The following is a 20,485-nucleotide window of genomic DNA, read 5'->3' on the forward strand; positions in this document are numbered from 1 at the left end:
ACGAGAACCACCATACTGAGAATCATTTATTTTTTGAATTTATTACTAATAAACTTTTCACGTTTGTCACCGCTTTTGAGTCCTCCAATTATCTGAGTTACTTCTTCCCTGAACTTTAACTTTGCTACAGTATTGTATTAAATGACTCATCTAATCCCTGTTCTCTAATATTTTATACTCTCATGGCCTGCTCACTACGCTGTCCAAGGCGCTCGCTGACGGGCTGAGAGGGTGATGAAGATTGAATGTTGATTTTGTTTTCGGTCGTGATTGTAAAGATAGTGGTAGATAGAATGCGTTTATACACTGTTAAGACTGATATAAGGGTTACCAATTTTAAATATAACAGAGATAATAAAGTAATTGCAGGAGAGTAATTGGCCTCAACATGTTTGTTTGAAACAGGCCTCCGAATTGCAAAGGCCGCCTCTGTACAAACGATTTTCAACAGGAAATTGAGGGTTTTAAAAATGAATGTACTGTAGGGTACACGGGGAGCATGATTGTGTGTTTTTTAATGTGGGGGATGTGATAACAGTTTTTAAACAGTGTAAAATCAGGAAGGCACCTGGGCCTGATTATATATGGGGCCGATTACTTAGGGAATAAGACGAATATTTCATGAGATTTTTGCTCTGTCCCTTCAACAACAAAAAGTGCACGGTAGTGCCAAAAAAACATAATGCACAGACATTAGAGGACTTTAGACTTGTGGTGCTTACATCTTTAGTTATGAAATGTTTTGAAAAATTAGTAAAGAGAGAAATGATGCTGAGGACTCTAGATCCCCTTCAGTTTGCATATGGCCTAAGCGAGGTGTAGAGGATGCACTAGTACAGTAATTCTCTTACATTTAGGCTTGAGCATTTGGATAAGCTGAAAACATTTGCTAAATTACTTTTTATTGATTTTTCATCTGCTTTCAATACCATTCAGTCACATATTTTAGTCATTAACTAATTTAAGTTGGATTTTACACTTTATAGGATGGATTTTAGATGTCCTTGTGCAGAGAGTTTCTGAATGGCTGGTGTCATCTACTGGGTCACCTCAATGATATGTCCTCTCTCCTTTATTAATTATCTTGTACACAATTTATAGGAGTAGTTTTAGAAATAGGCATATTATAAAATGTTCTGATGATTCTGTAATCGGCCTATTGAGTCAATGCATGGTCCTGTGGTTGATGATTTTAATATTTGGTGTCAGAATGCTTTTTTAAAACTTAACCCATTTAAGCCCACCGGCAACTATAGTTGCCGCAGTGTATAGTTGTCATTTTCCTTTTGTAAGTATTTTTCTAGATGTTATCCATGTTTAATGTCTCAATGACATGCAAGCAAACAACCAAGTAAAGGATTTCAAGAAGAAAAAAAAGGTATTCACTTCCTTCCTGTCACATGAGGCTGTCAACTTCCTATCCCTACTTCCAGGAAGCATGGCAAAGGCAAACCCTCCCAAAGAAAGGTCATTTTCATGTTAATAATACGATTTTTTTTGTTGACATATATATATCTATATAATCATGAAGGTCTCTAGAATCATCCAAACAAAACAAATCTTACAAGAGATCTATAGTTTTTTGTATACTTAGTCAAAAGTCCAAGCGGCAACTATAGTTGCCGGTGGGCAAATGCCTTGTAAGTACATATATCATGGGAAAATGGATTATACTGTGTTAATAGGTTAATAAATCAAGGTTATTGGTCTTGTTTAGTGCATAAACATAACTTAACCCTTTAAATGACATCTGTATGCACTGTTATTTTTGTTATTTGCCATTTTGTTATTTGTTTTTTTGTTTGTTATATAGATATATATTTTTTCTTCATTCTATTTATTTGTATTTATTTATTTATTTTCATTTAACTTTTTGATACACAATGCCCTGGTATGGCTGCACTTTGTTCTGAACTATGTTCCACCACTTTAACCCTTGTGCGTGTTTCGTTTGTGGTTTACAGTCGGGCTGTTTGGAGTCTTAGAGACCCCAGGCAACAAAATGTAGGCTAATATTGTAACAAAAAAAATGTTTTTTGTTTTTGTTTTCACAATGTCATTTTACTCAGTTTATTAATGTTTTTACTTCACATTTGGACATTTTTACTCCACAAAATGTATATAAATAAATGTAAAAAATATATATTTTTAATACATAGAAAAATATTTTAAGATATAAAAAAAACATTTGACATTTTTTTTATGTCAAATTCACCTTTGGCTAAGCCCCGCCCCCCTTAGTTACTGTTGCTACCTCCGACAACTTCATCTGGGGTCTGGTTTGGTATCAACATGGCTTATGCTGTGACAGCTCTTCCTGCTGAAATTTTATCAAACTTTTATAAAGCAGCAAATAAAGTGTCCGATAGAAGTAGGCAAAAGTGTCTGCAGTGTGCGTTTGAAGGCTTTATTCAAGACATACGGTGAAACGCGAGCAACAACAAGGCATCCAAATAGAGGCAAAAGCATAACGGTCACAGTCAAAAAATGAACACAGCATATCCTAATCGAGACGGAGACTGGGACTAACAATATCAGGAGAAACACTGTTCATACAAAGCTGGGTAGGTCTCTATTCACTTCTATAATCGTTATTATTTACAAAGCAAACGGACTACGCGAGTATAAAGCTGTATTTATTAGCAGCGTGTGCTAGCGTATCAACAATTAGGGCAGAGAACCGAAATCATAAATCTAAACCAGCATAAAACTGTCTAACTATAACTTCACAGTAAGGTTAAAAGCTAAATGTATCTTAGAGCACAAAAGTGAGCTTGTTGATCCTTGAGGGGTTTCGCTGACTGTGAGGACGTCCACACAGTTTAAGCCAAAGACGACACTTGTCATGGTTTGACTTCGGTTTTGGGAAGGGAAAAAAACGGACACCCCCCGCCAACCTCTCTGGGAAACGCGTATCAGTGTTACAAATGCCCCAGGCACAACGTTTAACCATATTTTTAATAAAACGACGACGTAATAGCCTGCCGAGACCAAAAATATGAGCCGCCTGCGTTGAAGTCAATGGAGCGCCGTGAAAAAGTGTCGGAGCCTCTGTGGGAGCTCGTTCTTGGCTGCGCTGTGATTGGTCAATATACATTCTAGGGCGTGGCTTAGCCAAAGGCGAATTAACCTTATAAAAGACCCACATTTCTAAATTACATTCATTAAGATAACATGGATAATTTGACATGGTTTAGTGTAAGATTTTTGCCCATATTTCGGAAAATTCCGTTTTAAAAGTAAAAAAATATATCACTTTAACCAGTAGATGGCTGCAGAGCTCTAAAAGGCATACTTTTCACAAATCATATCCACATATTATTATTAATTCATAATATGTATATGAATACAACTGGAAAAAGTTGTGAAAATATGTCTTTCAGTTAGTCAAATAGCAAATCGCCATCTACTGGTTAACCTGTTAGCCTTCAGCGCCACTTTTGAAAAATCCCCAGAAATAGCATACCCAACCTAAAAAAGATTCAATTAATTGACCCTTTGTCCTAAAAGCTCAAGTATGGTCTCATTTGAAAGCTGACACCTGGCACTTTATTGGAAATGTAGAATGAATTATTGTCATAATGAAAAAAAAATTATGAATAGCTTCAAAGTTGTGTAAGTTATTAGAAATTTATTTTTATGAAACATCTTCATGAAAATTAAATTGAAGTTGGCCCGTCAGCACTCTAGAAATGCACTCCAGCTAAAGACACATGTCTGACCATGTTATATTTAAAATTTGAAGGTGATAAGTCTAAAACTCTGTATTTTGTTAAATGTTTTTCAAGATCATCTCAAATGACTTTATTTTGAATTGACTCTAAAATGCAAACTTGTGTTTATTGTCATCTATTAGCATCTATTCAGTCTATTGTCTCTATTGTTTTGTGGTGCAAACGAGCCCCATTCAGTGTCAGTCTCTCCTGCACACATTTACACCTTTCCAGCCGGCTTATGGCCATAAATATTATTTTCCTTTGTCTCCATTATAATCGCTAACGACTGGCTAATCACGGTGTTTCACCCCCTAATTTCTTTCATAATCTTCACTTCACATTTGAAACTGTATCAAAAGCCTTTCTTAAATAAAGAAATATTTCAGTAAGCATTCCGATTTAGAAAAAAAATCATAAAAAATAACAGCTAGATGGCAGGTGCAACTAGAGAGCTAGCTAGCATGTTAGCTTAGCACACCATCAATACACGACAATTTATGAGATTAAAACCCTGTTTGAGCTCCAAACTTACTTTATAGTGCAAGTCGAGTGTTTTAAATAATCTTCTATGAGCTTATTTGGCTTCAGAAAAGAAAATCAGACAGAAAATATATGATTTGATATTATTCTGCACTATTGTAAAGTCTATACCGATTAGCATTACATTATACATATAATCTATTATTATAAAAATACCTGACATGGCTCGAAGAACACAGGTAAATCAAATATCATTGCAATCATGTTTATTGTCTTCAAAACATCTTTATCTGCATGTTATAGCGATCTCTGAAAGCTAACGTTAGCTGTGTTTATGTCAGTGACGTCCTGGAAGGTCACAGGTTATTGTTCTTCTTCGTGAGCTTGCATATTTGGAAAAAACTGTGCATAGAGCGCCCTCATTCTGCTGTATGGATTGAAAACACAGTACATCAGAGTATCCAGCGCTCTTTATGTATACATCGACGCATTTGGATATAAATTCAATAAATATTATTCCTGTCTATAGAAATATGATGTAAACCTATGATAATATATCAATATTTCTCCAAATCTGCACATTTTTGAGCCAAAAGCCCTGAGGAACGTTGTTTTGTCACGCGTTCTCAAGACAACAGCACCGGAGTTTTTTTCTGAATGGAGCAGCTGACGCTCATAATTCATATTAAAGGTATCGACTCATTTTTTCATTACATAAATCCTGACACAAATTAAGACATAACTGTCACTATAAGTTTCTCAGAATACAATAGTGGTCAAATACTGAAACGTGAGACTTATATATTTTTAATGATGTATAGTTTGTCAAGGTAATAACATTAAATCTGATAGTAACTTTGAACTATTTAAAAAAAAAACGCTTCAGAGCGTCCTCGCTCTGGTGAAGGTTAACAGGTTAAAGTGATAATTTGTTACTTTAAAAACTGCATTTTCCAAAAGATGTGCAAAAATCTTACACTAAACCGTGTCAAAAACTAAGCCGAGGACGGCGCGATGGTTCTCTCGCGGCGCGGGCTCCTCTTCTGACCCTGGCGTTTCCTTCCAGGCCCCGTCCACTGCTTGTTCCGGCCGAAACGAGCGTCCGGTTCGGGGCGGCCGCGGGGCGCCACGGCGGGCTGTCCAGGCTGTCCTTGAGCCTGGCGAGGAGCCGAAGAAGAGCGGGACCTCGCAGGTGACTGGAGTGAGCGACGGGGCATCACGTGGCTCATCGCTTTGACGCGCTTCTGTGTCTCGGAAAAACGCTCCGTGACTGACTCCATGGCGTCACCAAAGAGGCCGGAGGGAGTGACTGGAGCGTTCAGGAGCGTCTTGCGGTCTGAGTCCTTCAGGTCAGCTAGGGTTAGCCATAGGTGTCTGTTGAGGATGACCATAAATCCCATGGAGCGGCCGATAGCCTGTGCAGAGCGCTTGGTGGCCATCAGTGCGAGGTCCGTTGCCGCGCGCAGATCTCTGATGACGTCAGGGTACACTGCGCCGTCGTCCAAGGATTGGAGCAGCTTTGCCTGGAACACCTGCAGGATTGCCATGGCGTGAAGAGCTGAAGCTGCCTCCCCCGCAGATGCATAGGCCTTGTCTGCCTGGTGGGCTGTGAACCTGCACGGCTTGGAGGGCAGGCTGCGGTCCGAACCCAGCGCAGACGAAGACGGGCACAGGTGCGCGGCAACGGTCTCCTCGACGGGAGGCATGCGCACATACCCGTGGGCTTCCGCCCCGTCCACGTGCGCGAACATGGCCTGCGTGTTAGAGTGGGTGCGCGCCGATTGGGGCGCAGCCCACGACTTCACCACGTGCTCATGGACGTCCGGGAAGAACGGGGTACTTCTCCTCGATGCAGTCTGACGACGGCTTGACTGGAGGAACCACGAGTCCAGCTTGCTTCTCACCGGCTCATCCGGGGCGCTCCACGTGAGGTCCAGCTCCGTGATGGCCTTACTGAGGACCCTGACGAGCTCCTCCTGGAGGTCTGCAGGGCCCTCTTGGTCGGGGCGTTCTGATTGAGACGCCCATTCCTGTTCCGACGCCGAGAGCGACATGGAGTCGTCTTCCCCGCCAGCTCCGAAGGAAACGAAGTTCACGACGGCGTGGGGGGGTGGGGGGGGTGGGGGGGGGGTGAAAGCTCGCATCCGCGAAGCTGACAGCGTCGAAAACCTCGTCCTCGGGCGGGGGAGGGCCCACCAGCGGCTCGCTGGCGGCAGATTGCCTCATCCCTACTGTTGCTCGAGCCACTTCCCTTCTGGCTCTGAGGGCGCGCACTGGCAGCTCGGCGCAGTGGGCGCACGTTTCGTCATTCAGTGCCGCTTCGGTGTGGGCGAGGCCCAGGCACGCGACACAGAACTTGTGAGGCTCGGGCGGGTCCAGGGGGCCCGCACATATCTGGCATGTAGTAGCCATCGGATGCTTAGAAGAAAAGTTGATAGTCCTCTAATGCAACTTCTACGATGACTGATTTCTAGCGTGAAGAAAGAGATTCTGACGCAATTGTCACGCCCATGCATTTTATACTGCCCGCGAACCTGTCAGTATTTGCATGCTTCGCGTCAATTGGCCAGCTGTCCCTCAGCTGCCGTTAGCTTATAAGATTTCAGCAAAAATGGAGAAGGGAGGAGTTCCCATATACGTCTCAGTTGACGTAATGTTGAAGTTACCGCCTTGAAAGGGAACTGCATTTTCCAAAAGATGTGCAAAAATCTTACACTAAACCGTGTCAAATTATCCATGTTATCCATGAATGAAAGTTAGAAATGTGGGTCAAAAAGACCCCGAACAGCGCACAAGGGTTAAGACAAATGGATTTATTGTTTGTTGTGTTTTAAGATTTAAGAATCTCACTAACACCTCTTCCATGATGCCAAATGTTCTCCTCCTATTCATATTTTACATTGAGGGGGTGCATACAACATATTTGCCCACCGGCAACTATAGTTGCCGCACATTCAAATACGATTTTCAAGAAAAAAAAAAAAAACCTGGGGAAAATAAATGCAGAATATGTTCATATAGGACACTATTAACACGACTATATGCATGAAACCATTCAGAAAAATTTGGGCACAAATGGGTTCTTAAAACCAAGGAGATGACTATTGATTTTAGATCTAGGAGGAAATAAGCAAACAAGCAAACAGTATAAGCAAACAAGTATTAATGGAGTGGGTATTGAGAATGTAACAATAGATAACAAATTGTATTTTTCTCCAAATACTGAAGCTTTGTGTAAGAGGAGGCAGCAAAGATTGAATTGCTTGATAAATAATAATGAATAAATAAGGATGAACTGAATTGAACTGAAACCCACATACAACAAAGCATGCAACACAATCCTACTGGAAAATCACAAATACAAGTAATCCCCCACAAACTGAAATCTCAACAATGATCTGAGCGGTATTAAAGCAAGGTTAACGTATCGTCACATATACCCTGAACTCTCGGTTGATTTACCCAACCCTTACTCAAGATGCCGAGGTAGTCTGAAAAGTTGCTAAATTGCCAAGTTGGCTTCACTGCCTGTGGGTGACTACGGGAAGACACAACCCCTTGATCAGAAGTGACGCACACATATAACCCAGTCAACCCACATACGAAGTCCATCCTATTTCCTTTTATTGAACAATTCAAACGCAACTTCAAACTCATCCAAGCCACCTTGTTAATTCTTAAAACAGTGTTTATATTGATGAAACACATGTTTAGGACGGCCACCTTGAGCTTGAGCACGAGAGTACATACTGACGCATCCGGTGTACGACCGCAGACCTGTACAGACTGTAGCTTTGCTAGTAACCAACTGATGGTTATATTATGAGCAATCAATATTTGTGTTCTGTGAAACAATGTCTCTTTCAAAGAAATGAAAGGTGGATTCAGAATGCCGTGTAATTCAAGAGAATGGTCAATGGAACACTTCTGAGAAAAAAATTAAAACAAATCAATGAAATCAGTTTGTTTAAATGGCTCCCAGCATGGATATTCATTATGAAACATCATGATCTCGGTATTCAGAATATCTGCAATGTCTGTGAAAAAAAAAAATATATATATATATTTTTTATCAGACAAATGTTATTTTGTTTAAAAAGGGAAATACTCTGTTTCCCATTTCTCATTTTGTTTTCCCATGTGTGCATCAGGTGTTGTTATTTCAAATAAATATGTCCTTAAATTGAGAAGGAAGTTCCTTTTTTATGATCGGTCCACTCTTGTGTCTATGGAAGCTCGTTTCTGCCATAGAATACATAAAATTACAATTGTAATTGCGACTTTATTTTTTACTCACAATTCAGACTGTTTTCTTGCAATTGGGAGTTAATATCTCACAATTCTGACTTTTCTTCCCAGAATGGACTTTATGCACAGCTGCACTACTTCCTGAACTTTAGCCAGCTCCTTTGTCTCCTGTCTGCCATTATTGGACAAACTGATTAATCCAGGTGTGCCTGATTATTATGAAGTGGTGTGACATTAAACAAGGAATCCACAACAATCACAGAAACAATCATGGTATATATACACACAGATACTAACAAGGTGACGGGAGACAGCTGTGTGCAATGATCAATGAGTGACAGAACAGGATGATGGGAAATGTAGTTAAGAGTGAATGACACCGTGAGGGAAGAGGACCTCTAGTGGTTACCCAGGGAAACACAAACCAGACACTGTGATATATTTACAGTAGGCATAATTGTCATTGCGTATGAAGCATGAGTCCAATACAATCTTCTGTTCTGAACAGTTCATGCATTAATCTGACTATGTATCCGTGCATTTAATTGCCATTGGCTCGTGTGATAGTAATATGGATCTTAGTAGTATTTTAAGTGATATAATTGATTCTATAAACAACTATAAGAGATCATTTTCGGCTTTCTCCGGCTCCCTGCGCCGGGCGTAATGCGAAACCGGAAGTGTCTAACCGCACACTCGCTGTTCGGAAATCCAACATGGCGGCCACGTGCAACTAGCCAATTCTGACTTTTCTTCCCAGAATTGTGTGATATAAACAATTGCAGAATTGCTAAATAAAAGTCACAGTGTCCTTTTTGTTTTCCCTGGTGTAAACAAGCTTCCATATGTTTTATTCTTCATGTTGTGTGTTAGCTGTGTCAGTCTACCCCTGCATGTCATTACTATGTCACTGATTCTTGAGGGACAAAACATGTCCTACCAACTCAGCTTTAACATGTAAACTCTGTCTTCCCTCGGGATCTTTTCTGCCAATAGTTATTGGATAAATCTTGCCATTTGTCTTATGTTTATTAAGTTGACACACACACACACACACACACACACACACACACACACACACACACACACACACACACACACACACACTTTTAAAAACACCATGCAATCAAGATTGATGCTTGTCATCAATGTAAGCTCTTACACACTGGAGCAGAACATGGAGGATTTCATGGATGAAGGATGGAAAACCGCAGGTGTGTTATCAAGGCCATGCGATATCAGCTGGACTCAGTGACTCCTCGTGTTCTCCACATGTATGCAGTTCTCTGACTCTTCTGAGGCTGTAAGCACTTCTGAGATGTGTATAGACGCACGCTTCACAGAGCTGTTCGAGAGCCGAGGCAACAAGTGTGAGAATTTACATTCTTGACAGATACTGTATTTAAGCCTCAGTAATCAATGCATAAATAAAGCATTTATTAACACACTGAGTAACTATATATATATATGTACTAAATGGCCCCTGGAATGGGATTCAAAAACATGTGCATATATCAAACACGCTTGCATGTAATAATATGAAACTCGGTACACATATAGATCTCATCGGGCTGAACAACTTTTGTGCTCTAAGTTTTACGCCAGTCCAACAGGAAGTCGGCTATTATGGGTTGTATGGAAACGCATGTTCTGGCATTTGAAACACTTCTCCCAGAGAATTCATCCGATGACCACGAAACTCGGTCAGCATGAAGTCAAGATATTGAGGATGATAAATTGCGAGGGGATTTTTGATATCTCAAACGGTTTGGCCGTGGCGAGGAAACAAATTTATGGCGAATATTGGAAACAGGAAGTGTGTTATAACATCCTCATACATTAACTGATCTTGATGAAACTTCAGCAGTGTGTTCGTTGTAAGAAGCCGATCACATGGATGTGACTATTGTGAGTCAAAGTTATAGCGCCACCAACTGGTAGCAGGAAGTGTGTCACTTTCAAAATGCTTTGAAATCACCCTCTTATTTTTACCGATTTGCTTCAAACTTCATCTGTATAATGTAAACACACGGCAGATGTGGACCTGTGAAAGGATTATTGATATCTTAAATACTGTTGCCATGGCAACGCATCAAACTTTAATATTCTTTTTTGATGTTTTTGAGACTCTTAGCATGCTTGAAATTGCATGAAACTTGACAGACACATTACATTTATTGCCTAGTACACTTGTGCAAAGTTTCAGAAACGGGCGTGGTAAGGGGCTCAGTAGCGCCACCTTTAGTCAAAAATGGGGTATTAGTTTTACCTACAGTAACAAAAATCGGTATCTATATTTATCTCCCCGAGCCGGACAACTTTCTAATTGACAGTCATTAGCTCCGACCAACAGGAAGTCAGATATTTTGGTTTGAATGTGTACTTTTTGGAGCATTTTCCCTCTGCCCCTCTGCGTCTGTGTGTGTGAGGAGGGGGGCTAGTTTAGTTTAACCGTTTCTCTGCTGTGTGCAAAATCTCGGGCACTTTTGGGGGCCTTAACATGCTCGAAAACTTGAAATTTTGCTCAAATGTCAGAACCCGCGGCCATCAGGGCCATGCTGAAGCTGGTACCTGGGCGTGGCATGGGGGCTCGACAGCGCCCCCTGGAATGGGATTCGAACACTTGTCCGTATATCAAACACGTTTGCATGTAATAATATGAAACTCGGTACACATTTAGATCTCATCGGGCCGAACAACTTTCGTGCTCTAAGTTTTACGCCAGTCCAACAGGAAGTCGGCTATTATGGGTTGTTTAAAAACGAATCCCCCTGGAATTTTATATACTCTTCCTAGAAAATTCTTTCGATCGCCACCAAACTCAGTCAACATGAAGTCAAGACATTGAGGATGCTAAATTGCGGACGGATTTTTGATATCTCGAACGGTTTGGCCGTGGCGAGGAAACAAATTTATGGCGAGAAAAGAGAAACACGATGTGTTATAACGTCTTCATACATTTATTGATCTTGATGAAACTTCAGCAGTGTGTTTGTTGTAAGAGGCCGATCACATGGATGTAACTAATGTGAGTCAAAGTTATAGCGCCACCAACTGGCAGCAGGAAGTGTGTTACTTTCAAGATGCTTTTGACTAAAGTGGGGGGGTTATTTTTACCTACAGTCACAAAACTCGGTATGTATTTTGTGCACATCGAGCCGGACAACTTTCTCATTTACAGTCATTAGCTCCGACCAACAGGAAGTCAGATATTTTGGTTTGAATGTGGTTTTGTCTCTCTCTGACAGAGTTCCCCCTGCCATTCTGTGTGTGTGTGTGCGTGTGTGTGTGTGTGTGTGTGTCTGTGTGTGTGCCCTCCCTCCCCTCCCCACACAGACAGCCCCCCCTGTCTCTGTGTGTGTGGGGAGGGGGGCAGAAAGACTCTATTAAAAATAGGTATATTGTGCCATCTAGTGTTTTATACTATGTATACATGTGTTTTTTTCTTTTAAAGGACAAGTTCGGTATTTTACACTTAAAGCCCTGTTTACAGATCGTATCTGATGAAATAGAACGGTTAAGATTAAAATTTGGACACATGCTCCTGTCCCGAGAATTTTAGTTTTATTTAGCGTTTGTGGACCTATTTTGCCAAACGCGTCACACCCAGATTCTTCCGTTGAGAGCTTGAATAATAGACACCAGTTGGTGGCGATAATGCACCTTTGCCGGTTGCAAGCAAACCGCTGGCATTTCATTTAATACACAGAAGAAGCAGAAGAAGAAGCGGCGGAGGAATAACGTACCTCACACAGCACATTCAATACAATCAATGGAGTTGGACAAACACTACGATAAAACCTGTTGGAAAGCATATTTTTCAGCGTTTTTTTTTGGGACCGTATCAGTGAACACCCCTGACCACTCGGTGAGTTTCACGTCTTTGTAAACGAAAGTTTAATGTGTTTTAGGAAGGAATCTGCCAGTGCACATAGACAACCATTGTGGGGGTGGGGGGGGGAAAGCTAAATAAAACTAAAATTCTCGGGACAGGAGCATGTGTCCAAATTTTAATCTTAACCGTTCTATTTCATCAGATACGATCTGTAAACAGGGCTTTAAGTGTAAAATACCGAACTTGTCCTTTAAAGAAGTGTTTTAAAGTACAGTAATTTCAATGAATATATATTCCACACTTCATAGGAATTTTCGGTGTTGTGTACTTACAATGGCTGATGATTTCATGTGTCCGTTAAGTCCGTGAGACTGCAGGGTGTCTAATTTTTCATTTTAGGTTTCAGAAGGGTGCTCACGCATACTTTGTGGTTGATATGTGCCCTCAATGTGCACTTTTGCAGAACCCACACTGATGCAAGCTCTAAAGCAGACTTCTTCTCGACAGTCAAAGCAGTGTTACATTATTGCCCGTCGTGCACAGGAACCCTAAAGGCACCGGGGTGGCGGTTTATATATATATATATATATATATATATATATATATATATATATATATATATATATATATATATATAAATAAATATAGCTGCAAGCAGCGATGGAGGGCCCAAGCCGGTGGCACCGCCACCTCGGTGCCTTTAGTGCAACTAAAGGCACCGGGGTGGCAGTGCCACCGGCTTGGGCCCGTAATCGCTGCTTGCAGCTATATCTATTTATAAACTGCTTATTAATGTCTATTAATGCTTTATAAATGATGAATTAACTATTTACTATTTACTAATGCTTCACTAATGATTCATAGCATGCAGTTATTTTAGTGTTACCAAAAATATTTTAAGATAAAGAAACTAATTAAAGGGAAAAAAGTAGATCAAGAATGGTTCTGGAATGGGATCGTGAGATGCCCAAAGGTTCCCATCCCCACTACATGTGCCAAACGGTACATAAACCACTCGTGGTCAATACTCGGAAGAGGACTCCTACAGGAATACACAGGCTAAAACATTTGTGTTACAAAACCGATCATTATTAGAGATTTTAAGCTGCTTGTGTGTCCAGCTTTCCCCATGTTGTGGAGGTTTGGGGATAGCATGTAAAGTTTGTACAGTAGAAAAAAAAATCATTATGTCTGTGGAGAGTCCTCATAAAACAAACAAACAAACAAACAAACAAACAAACAAACAAACAAACTGTCGCTGTGTGTGTTGAATCTCTATTACAAGGGAATGTTTTTAACCCCAAAAGAGCACTCAAGACATATAAATGCTTTTGTTTAGTATAAGGTAAATTACACTACATATTAAATTTAATTTTAAAAGCAAAAATGTTCTTGCTCGGTAATCTACATATCTGATGTTACACGAATAATGTCAAAATATACAATCGTATTAAAGCCATTTTTTGCAAAGTAGGTCTAAAACAAATAATAGGCTATAAATAATGTAGCCTAATTGACCCATATTTCACCATAATAGGCCTATGTGGGCTATTATTTCTCCTTCAACTAGTCTTGTTATCATTATTGTTCAGTATAGGCTACACTCGTACACTGTCTGAGAGTGCTGTCTTCTTCTTTCCATGTCAAACATGTCTGAGTAAAATTAATTACACAATATCTTACGCCGGTAACGGGCAGTGACGAAAACATCTCCAGAGGAAATATTCCCGCTTTGATCTTTGACATTCCATTATGACATCACCATCATTCTGTCAGAGGACGCGCGCACAGAATATTCCCGCTGTGGCACGCGCTCGGGGAGCATTTCTCACCAGTGAGGAGGAAGACACTGGATCAAGTTGGCAGGGAGGAAGACTCTTCTACTGAAGCCTTGATCAGTGCTCGAGTTCCGCCTGTAATCATGGATGCGTCGCTCTTTCAGTTCTTCATTGAGGAATTCGGCGACTCCAACTGCACTCTCATGGACGCTTTTCAGCACGCGTTATACGGGAACGCGTCTTTCGCGTCGATGAGTGTCGATGGTGGGGATTTATCCTTTATTAGCGCATTTGTGGTATTTAGCCCTTATAATGCTCATTAATCAGCGTCGGTTATATATTTTCCTCTAAGGCATCTATTGTAACTCCACCACGGATGAAATCGGAACTTGCTGGCCGAGAAGCAACTCTGGGCGGATCATCGAGCGGCCGTGCCCGGAGTTCATCAACGGCGTCAAGTACAACACCACCAGTAAGAGCTCCGTGCACTGTGCCTTACACACACCTGAGGAGAAGTGTTAGACTATCTCTGGCTCACTCCTTCAGTCAGAGTTAAAGTACAGCACAGATGCTCAGCAAAGTGAGTCAGTGAGAAGTAGAGATACAGCGTTTCTGTTTATAACTGTTCAAAGCTTGTAAGATTTCAAGGACAAGTATAGCGTTTGACTTTTTTCCCCTCTCAAACCTTTTTTATGCAATCTTTATTCATATAAATCACATACAATTAATAATTTCGGCTAGTAGTTCTCAACCTGGGTCCTGGCAAACAAAGTAAAAGATAATCAATCAGATCACGGGCACAGTGACCACAACAGTACGGACAGCAGATAGACCACACTCGGCGAGGCAGTTTCTCTCTCAGAGCTCATCTGTGCGATCTTTATTACTATACAGGACATCATAATATAATGTAGGCCAGTAGTTCTCAATCCCAGTCCTGGGAACCACACCGCTTTTGCACATTTTTGTATGTCTTCTTAATTTAGCACATGATTCAGATCATCAGTTAGGAAAGAGCACTATATGACACACACACACACACACACACACACACACACACACACACACACACACACACACACACACACACACACACACACAGAGAGAGAACAGCAGGTGAGAACCACTGGACAATTGTTTGTTCACCGTCTGTGCTTCTGTGGTCAGTGTTATCTGTCCTGCCACATGCTCTCTGCTTTAATGTGTGAAATCAGCAAGGCTGTGAAGTTCACACACACACACACACACACACACACACACACACACACACACACACACACACACACACACACACACACACACACACGCTCAATCTCAGTGATGCAAAGATAAGTTTTGTTATTATTTTATCTGAAGAAATATGCCGTAATATACCAGTTATTTCACACAGATTTGCAGAGCATTGTTGTGTATCTTACACATTATGTGCAGCTGTTTTACTGGATGTAGATTATATTTCAGAATTAACAGTTGTTGCTTTTTTTTAATCAGTTTTAGTATTTGACATAAATGGACAGCTTGCTATAATTTCTCTATGATTAAAAATAAATAAGCAATGCATGACCCTGAAAATCAATTCTAGGGGGCAAATATCACCCTCAATAAGAACAAATATTATTTCTGACATTGTTGTGCAAACAAATGATTATGTAATTATCATGCTCATAATTATGTAATCATTAAGACCCTCTTTGGATAACAACATCACACTGTACATCATAAGACATGCCGAAGACATGTATTAACAGCGTGACTTTGACTGGCCTATACTGTGATTTATGATAAAGTCTCTGCATATGCACACAATGTGTGTGTTAAAGGTGTGTGTGAGTGTGTGTTGAGCACAGATCCTTCTCCCCTGTGTGCGTCTGAGGCTCAGCATACTTTCTTCAGCGTATCGATGTGACTTTCACACAACACAGCTCTGACGGGCACAGTTAAGCCTTTCATTGCTGAGCGCTGCATGTGTGTTGTATAGACCTGCTGATTATATTACAGTGTCACTGGCTCTTTATGTGTTTTTATTAACACTACTGGCATTTTTTTCAGTGGCATCATTAACCCAGTTTGTCACCTCACTGGTGTCGGTCTGTGCCATCTCTTCTGCACAAACATGCCTGCTTTAGGTGGTTGAATGTGGATTATTGTGTTCAGGGGTGCGCATAACTGTTGTGGTCAGACCTGGAGATCTGGTACACACACTTCACACAACACTTATCCTACACGCCGGCCTCATCACACATGAAAGTAGCGTTGTGTTTTCAGGCAAGTCTAACTGTATTCAGTAATTGAATAATCAAATAGTCTATATTCTTCACTGTATGAATTCAATATAATTAATGTAATTAATACAATTGATCAGTGTTAAAGCTATAAAAGTGGCCGAGGGGTATATTAGGCGGCTGTCACTGCGCATTATAACGCAGGCTCTGTGTGCCAGTTCCAGTCTCGTTCTTGCGCTTGATGTTCAAACTGACAGGACTTAAAAACACATGCAAATGATAAACCTTCACTCCATGATGGGGAAACTTTGCAATTAATCCGCGAATCACATGCGTTCCGAACCGAAACCGATCAACTAAGATCCCTATACGCGCATGACATCGCACATCCTACGATGTGATTATTTTGCGGATACACACATCGCGATATCGATGCTAAAATGTTATATCGTGCTGCCCTAATCACGATTGCTATATTACCAGAGATGGAGAAAAACCCTACTCCAGTAAGTAAACGTGTCCGTGTCCCCGAAAATCCCTCCGCATTTTCTGGTGTGCATTGTTAATTTCCACCAGTTATGTGCACCCCTGATTATGCTTTTCATTTACAAAGGTCAGCACTTTTTGCCTTGCTGTCAAGAAGTTTAGAACGTTTCTAGCAATCATGGCAGCGGTAATTCATCCAGTGATGATCAAATGATGGAGAAGAGTGTCATAAACCTGATCTGCATGATTCCTTTAGTGCAGGGGTCACCAAACTCGGTCCTGGAGGGCCGCTGTCCTGCAGAGTTTAGCTCCAACCCCAATTAAAAACACCTGAACCCGCTAGAAGCGTTCAGGCAGGTGTGTTGGCCTGGTTGGAGCTAAACTGCAGGACAGCGGCCCTCCAGGACCGAGTTTGGTGACCCCTGCTTTAGTGAGTGTGACAGCACATGCCAATAAACAGTGACTACAATGCATTGCTAGAAAAACCCCTTCTGAATGCACTACCTAATAAAGTTCACATTACATGTATTATTTAGTTGAATCTAGATATTGTTTGCAACCTCAGACTTAATTGAAATCAATGGGACAAACCTTGAAGGGTTATTTATAGCTTGCATGAAAGTCCTGCGTAACACTGGTACGGTGTCATTGAGCCGTTTCCCTGAGGCGCTCGACTCTAAACACTCCTGCAGGCACTGTCCATTCAACACACACACACACACACACACACACACACACACACACACACACACACACACACACACACACACACACACACACACACACACACAGTGCCGGTTTCCCCTTCTGACTCACTCTTTATTATAACGTTCACTTATGACATTTAAAGCATTTTATTCACGATGAACTAATCAATTAATAGATTAGTTGACATTATCAATTACACGTCACAAATTTCTTGAAGTATCAATATCTCAATATATATTTATATATATAAATATACACATTGGTTAATCAACAAATGATCAAACGAACAAATCACTAGTAAATGAGCATATAACTCGCTGATGTATAATTAAGTTATTGTAAGTCGGCCTATTAAAAGCACAAAAATGCAATTATGACAGCTTTTTTTTTAACAAGTAGTACTTTTTTTTTTTTAGCTTACCCTGAAATATCCCAATTATATCAGTCCATTTGAGATGCCAGGGATTTTGAAAGATTTTAGATTTGGAAGTCAATACATTCACTCAGAATATCAGCGCACTGGACACTGTAATTCTCAGAGGTGGTTTTGCTCAGCAATGCCAGTTTTGTGAAGGACAAGCTCCCCCAAACCCCTGTCCTCATTATCCTGTATACGCAGACCTGCTGGGAATCTGTGCCTCTCATTAAAGCATTGGGAATACTGTCATTCATAAACTCCTCTGCTTTTTATAAGATCAATTATTAAATGTTTTGGCTATTTTAATTATACGGTCATCTACTAATAAGACTGAAGTACTCTAAGCTCTGTTGAATACATTTTACAATTTTTTTCAGACTTCAGATAAAATGTGAAAGTCAGCAAATTCCATCTGTGCCTATAAAGGCCTGTTCACAGCAAGAACAATAACTATTACCATAACAATAACTATATGAGTGTCCACACCAGTGTACAATATCATTCTGTTTATTTTTAAGTGTGCTGCAGTTTTGTCATTTGCCACTTTAATTGCTCAAGCTTTTTAAAGCAGGATTTTATCGTTCTTAAGCTGAACAAAAATCATTCTGAAAGTGATCCCATTGATATCGTTTCCCTGTGCCATTGTTGTTGCCCTTCTAATTGCTCAATTTCTTTTAAATCTCATAGAAGCCATTAAAAACTTTTGAGTTCATGGTAAAAATGTTTTGTCAGATAACCCAAAACATTCAAAAAAATAATTTAATATTAATGAATCAACCTGATTACATTAGGTTTCATCAGTACAAGTATTTTTAGGGTCAGATCATGTAAATTAGCTCCTAAGTTTACAATTAAATTAGAATTAGAAGTTGTGAAAAGCACTTTGATAGGAGTGAACCGTGACTCCTGGAGTTATGGGGTTATTCCTCATCTCAGTGCACTCCTGCATTACAGCCGACTCTGTGTGTCCTGCGCTGAGATCACTGAGAGGAATATGATAGTAAGCATAGTACACATGCATCATTCTATTGAAGCAGCACCAGGGATCTCTGTGTTTCTATCATGCTATTCAAAGACAAGCTAAGCCCTGGGTTAAAACATTAGTCAAGTCAAGTCAAGTTCATCTTCATTTATATAGCGCTTTTAACAATGTGGATTGTTTCAAAGCTGCTTTACAGAGATAAACGTATAATTTAAGGTAACAGATTGTTTTGGCTTTATAGCGGTTCTTGAATAATGTTATTTTCAGCTAAAGTTAGTTTTGATTGATTCACTTCCGTCGAAAGGATAATTGGTTATTAAATTAGGGGCCGCTAAGACAACACCGTTCTCTCTACACAGACTTTAAACTGAACCTGTGAGAAACACTGATGGCGTCACGTGCGCATCAAGAATTAATTCTATAGTTATGTGTGTTTGAATATATGTGCGCATGTTTGTAATTCTCTACAAACCAAGCCTATACAAACTACTTGTCCTGCCTATAAATTCGATACAGAATATTATTTTATTTTATCACTACGGGGGAGATACGCAAATTTTCCACAACGCTTTATCTGTAGAGTGGTAAAAGGATCCTCCATAGGGAGAGGCTAGTCGGCACTAAAGCACTGCGTTGTCCTCGGGTCCAGGCGAAGGTCCTTCCTCAGATCTGGATATGGCCTGGATCCGGCAGGCTGCGGGAAAACCTCGGGATAAACAAAGACACTAAAATTAGCGTAGATACCATTCTTCTTATGATGTAACCAGTACATCAGGATTTAAGGGAAGTGTTCCCAGTTCCGGCTGACCTAATCTATGCAGCCTAACATTGAGTTATAGAAGTCTATAATGCATTATGTGAATGCTAGGTCAAAGAGATGTGTCTTTAACTAGATTTGAACTGACAGAGTGTGTCTGCTTCCCGGACAATGTTAGGAAGACTGTTCCAAAGTTTAGGTGCTAAATAGGAAAAGGATCTACCGCCAGCAGTCGATTTTGATATTCTAGGTATTATTAACTGGCCGGAGTTTTGAGATCGCAGTAGATGGTCATTTACTGATCAATTCTCCCTGGCCGTCCACCACATCAGAGAAGCTTGTGGAAATCTGTGTTTGTGTAATGTCTGATTAAACTGTATGTCAACTTAATTGATTTATGTAATGATTGACGTCATAGATGCAATAATAACTATGATCACAGAACTTTAGTAAGCATCTTGTAGAAACACTAAGAGCAATTCTGTTCACTTGCACTATTGTGATACATGAACAGAACTGCTATTAATGGTGTAATTGCTGCTGAGTGAGGGTTTCTCTTCGACTGTCATAACTTCGGTTCATAGTCGCCACAGTTTTAATACATGATTTTACAATTTCTTGCACATTTCTAGCACATATATGCAATGTCATAGTTATTGCCCTGTATTACAAAAGTAGAAACCAACATAATGGTCAAGTTTACACTTACAGATGTATTTAACTTTCTATATAGTGCTGTGCAATAATATATTTGACATTTTGCTGTGATACAAACGATCATGCAGCTGAGATTTGCTATATTGCTTTACATGTGTGTATTGTATGTATTTGTAAAGTTGGATATACTTATAGTAG

At 40.3% G+C, this 20,485-nt stretch overlaps 1 protein-coding gene across 4 annotated transcripts in view; it reads left to right on the forward strand.

The window, feature by feature from the left end:
- Positions 1-14,056: 14,056 nt before the first annotated feature.
- Positions 14,057-20,485, forward strand: part of LOC306998027 (corticotropin-releasing factor receptor 2) — a 151,852-nt gene continuing 145,423 nt past the window's right edge. For 2 of the 4 annotated variants that reach the window (XR_013797494.1, XM_079611753.1), the window contains exons 1-2: positions 14,057-14,321; positions 14,410-14,529. Coding sequence is in view for 2 of the 4 variants with exons in the window: in XM_079611753.1 (XP_079467879.1) it covers positions 14,201-14,321; positions 14,410-14,529 (241 nt within the window). In the remaining 2 variants the exon portion in view is untranslated. The remainder of the gene's footprint in view (positions 14,322-14,409; positions 14,530-20,485) is intronic. The other 2 variants (XR_013797495.1, XM_079611754.1) reach the window with 2 other exon arrangements.

Source organism: Phoxinus phoxinus (assembly GCF_949152265.1).
Source record: "Phoxinus phoxinus genome assembly, chromosome: 5".
Taxonomy (NCBI): Eukaryota; Metazoa; Chordata; class Actinopteri; order Cypriniformes; family Leuciscidae; genus Phoxinus; species Phoxinus phoxinus.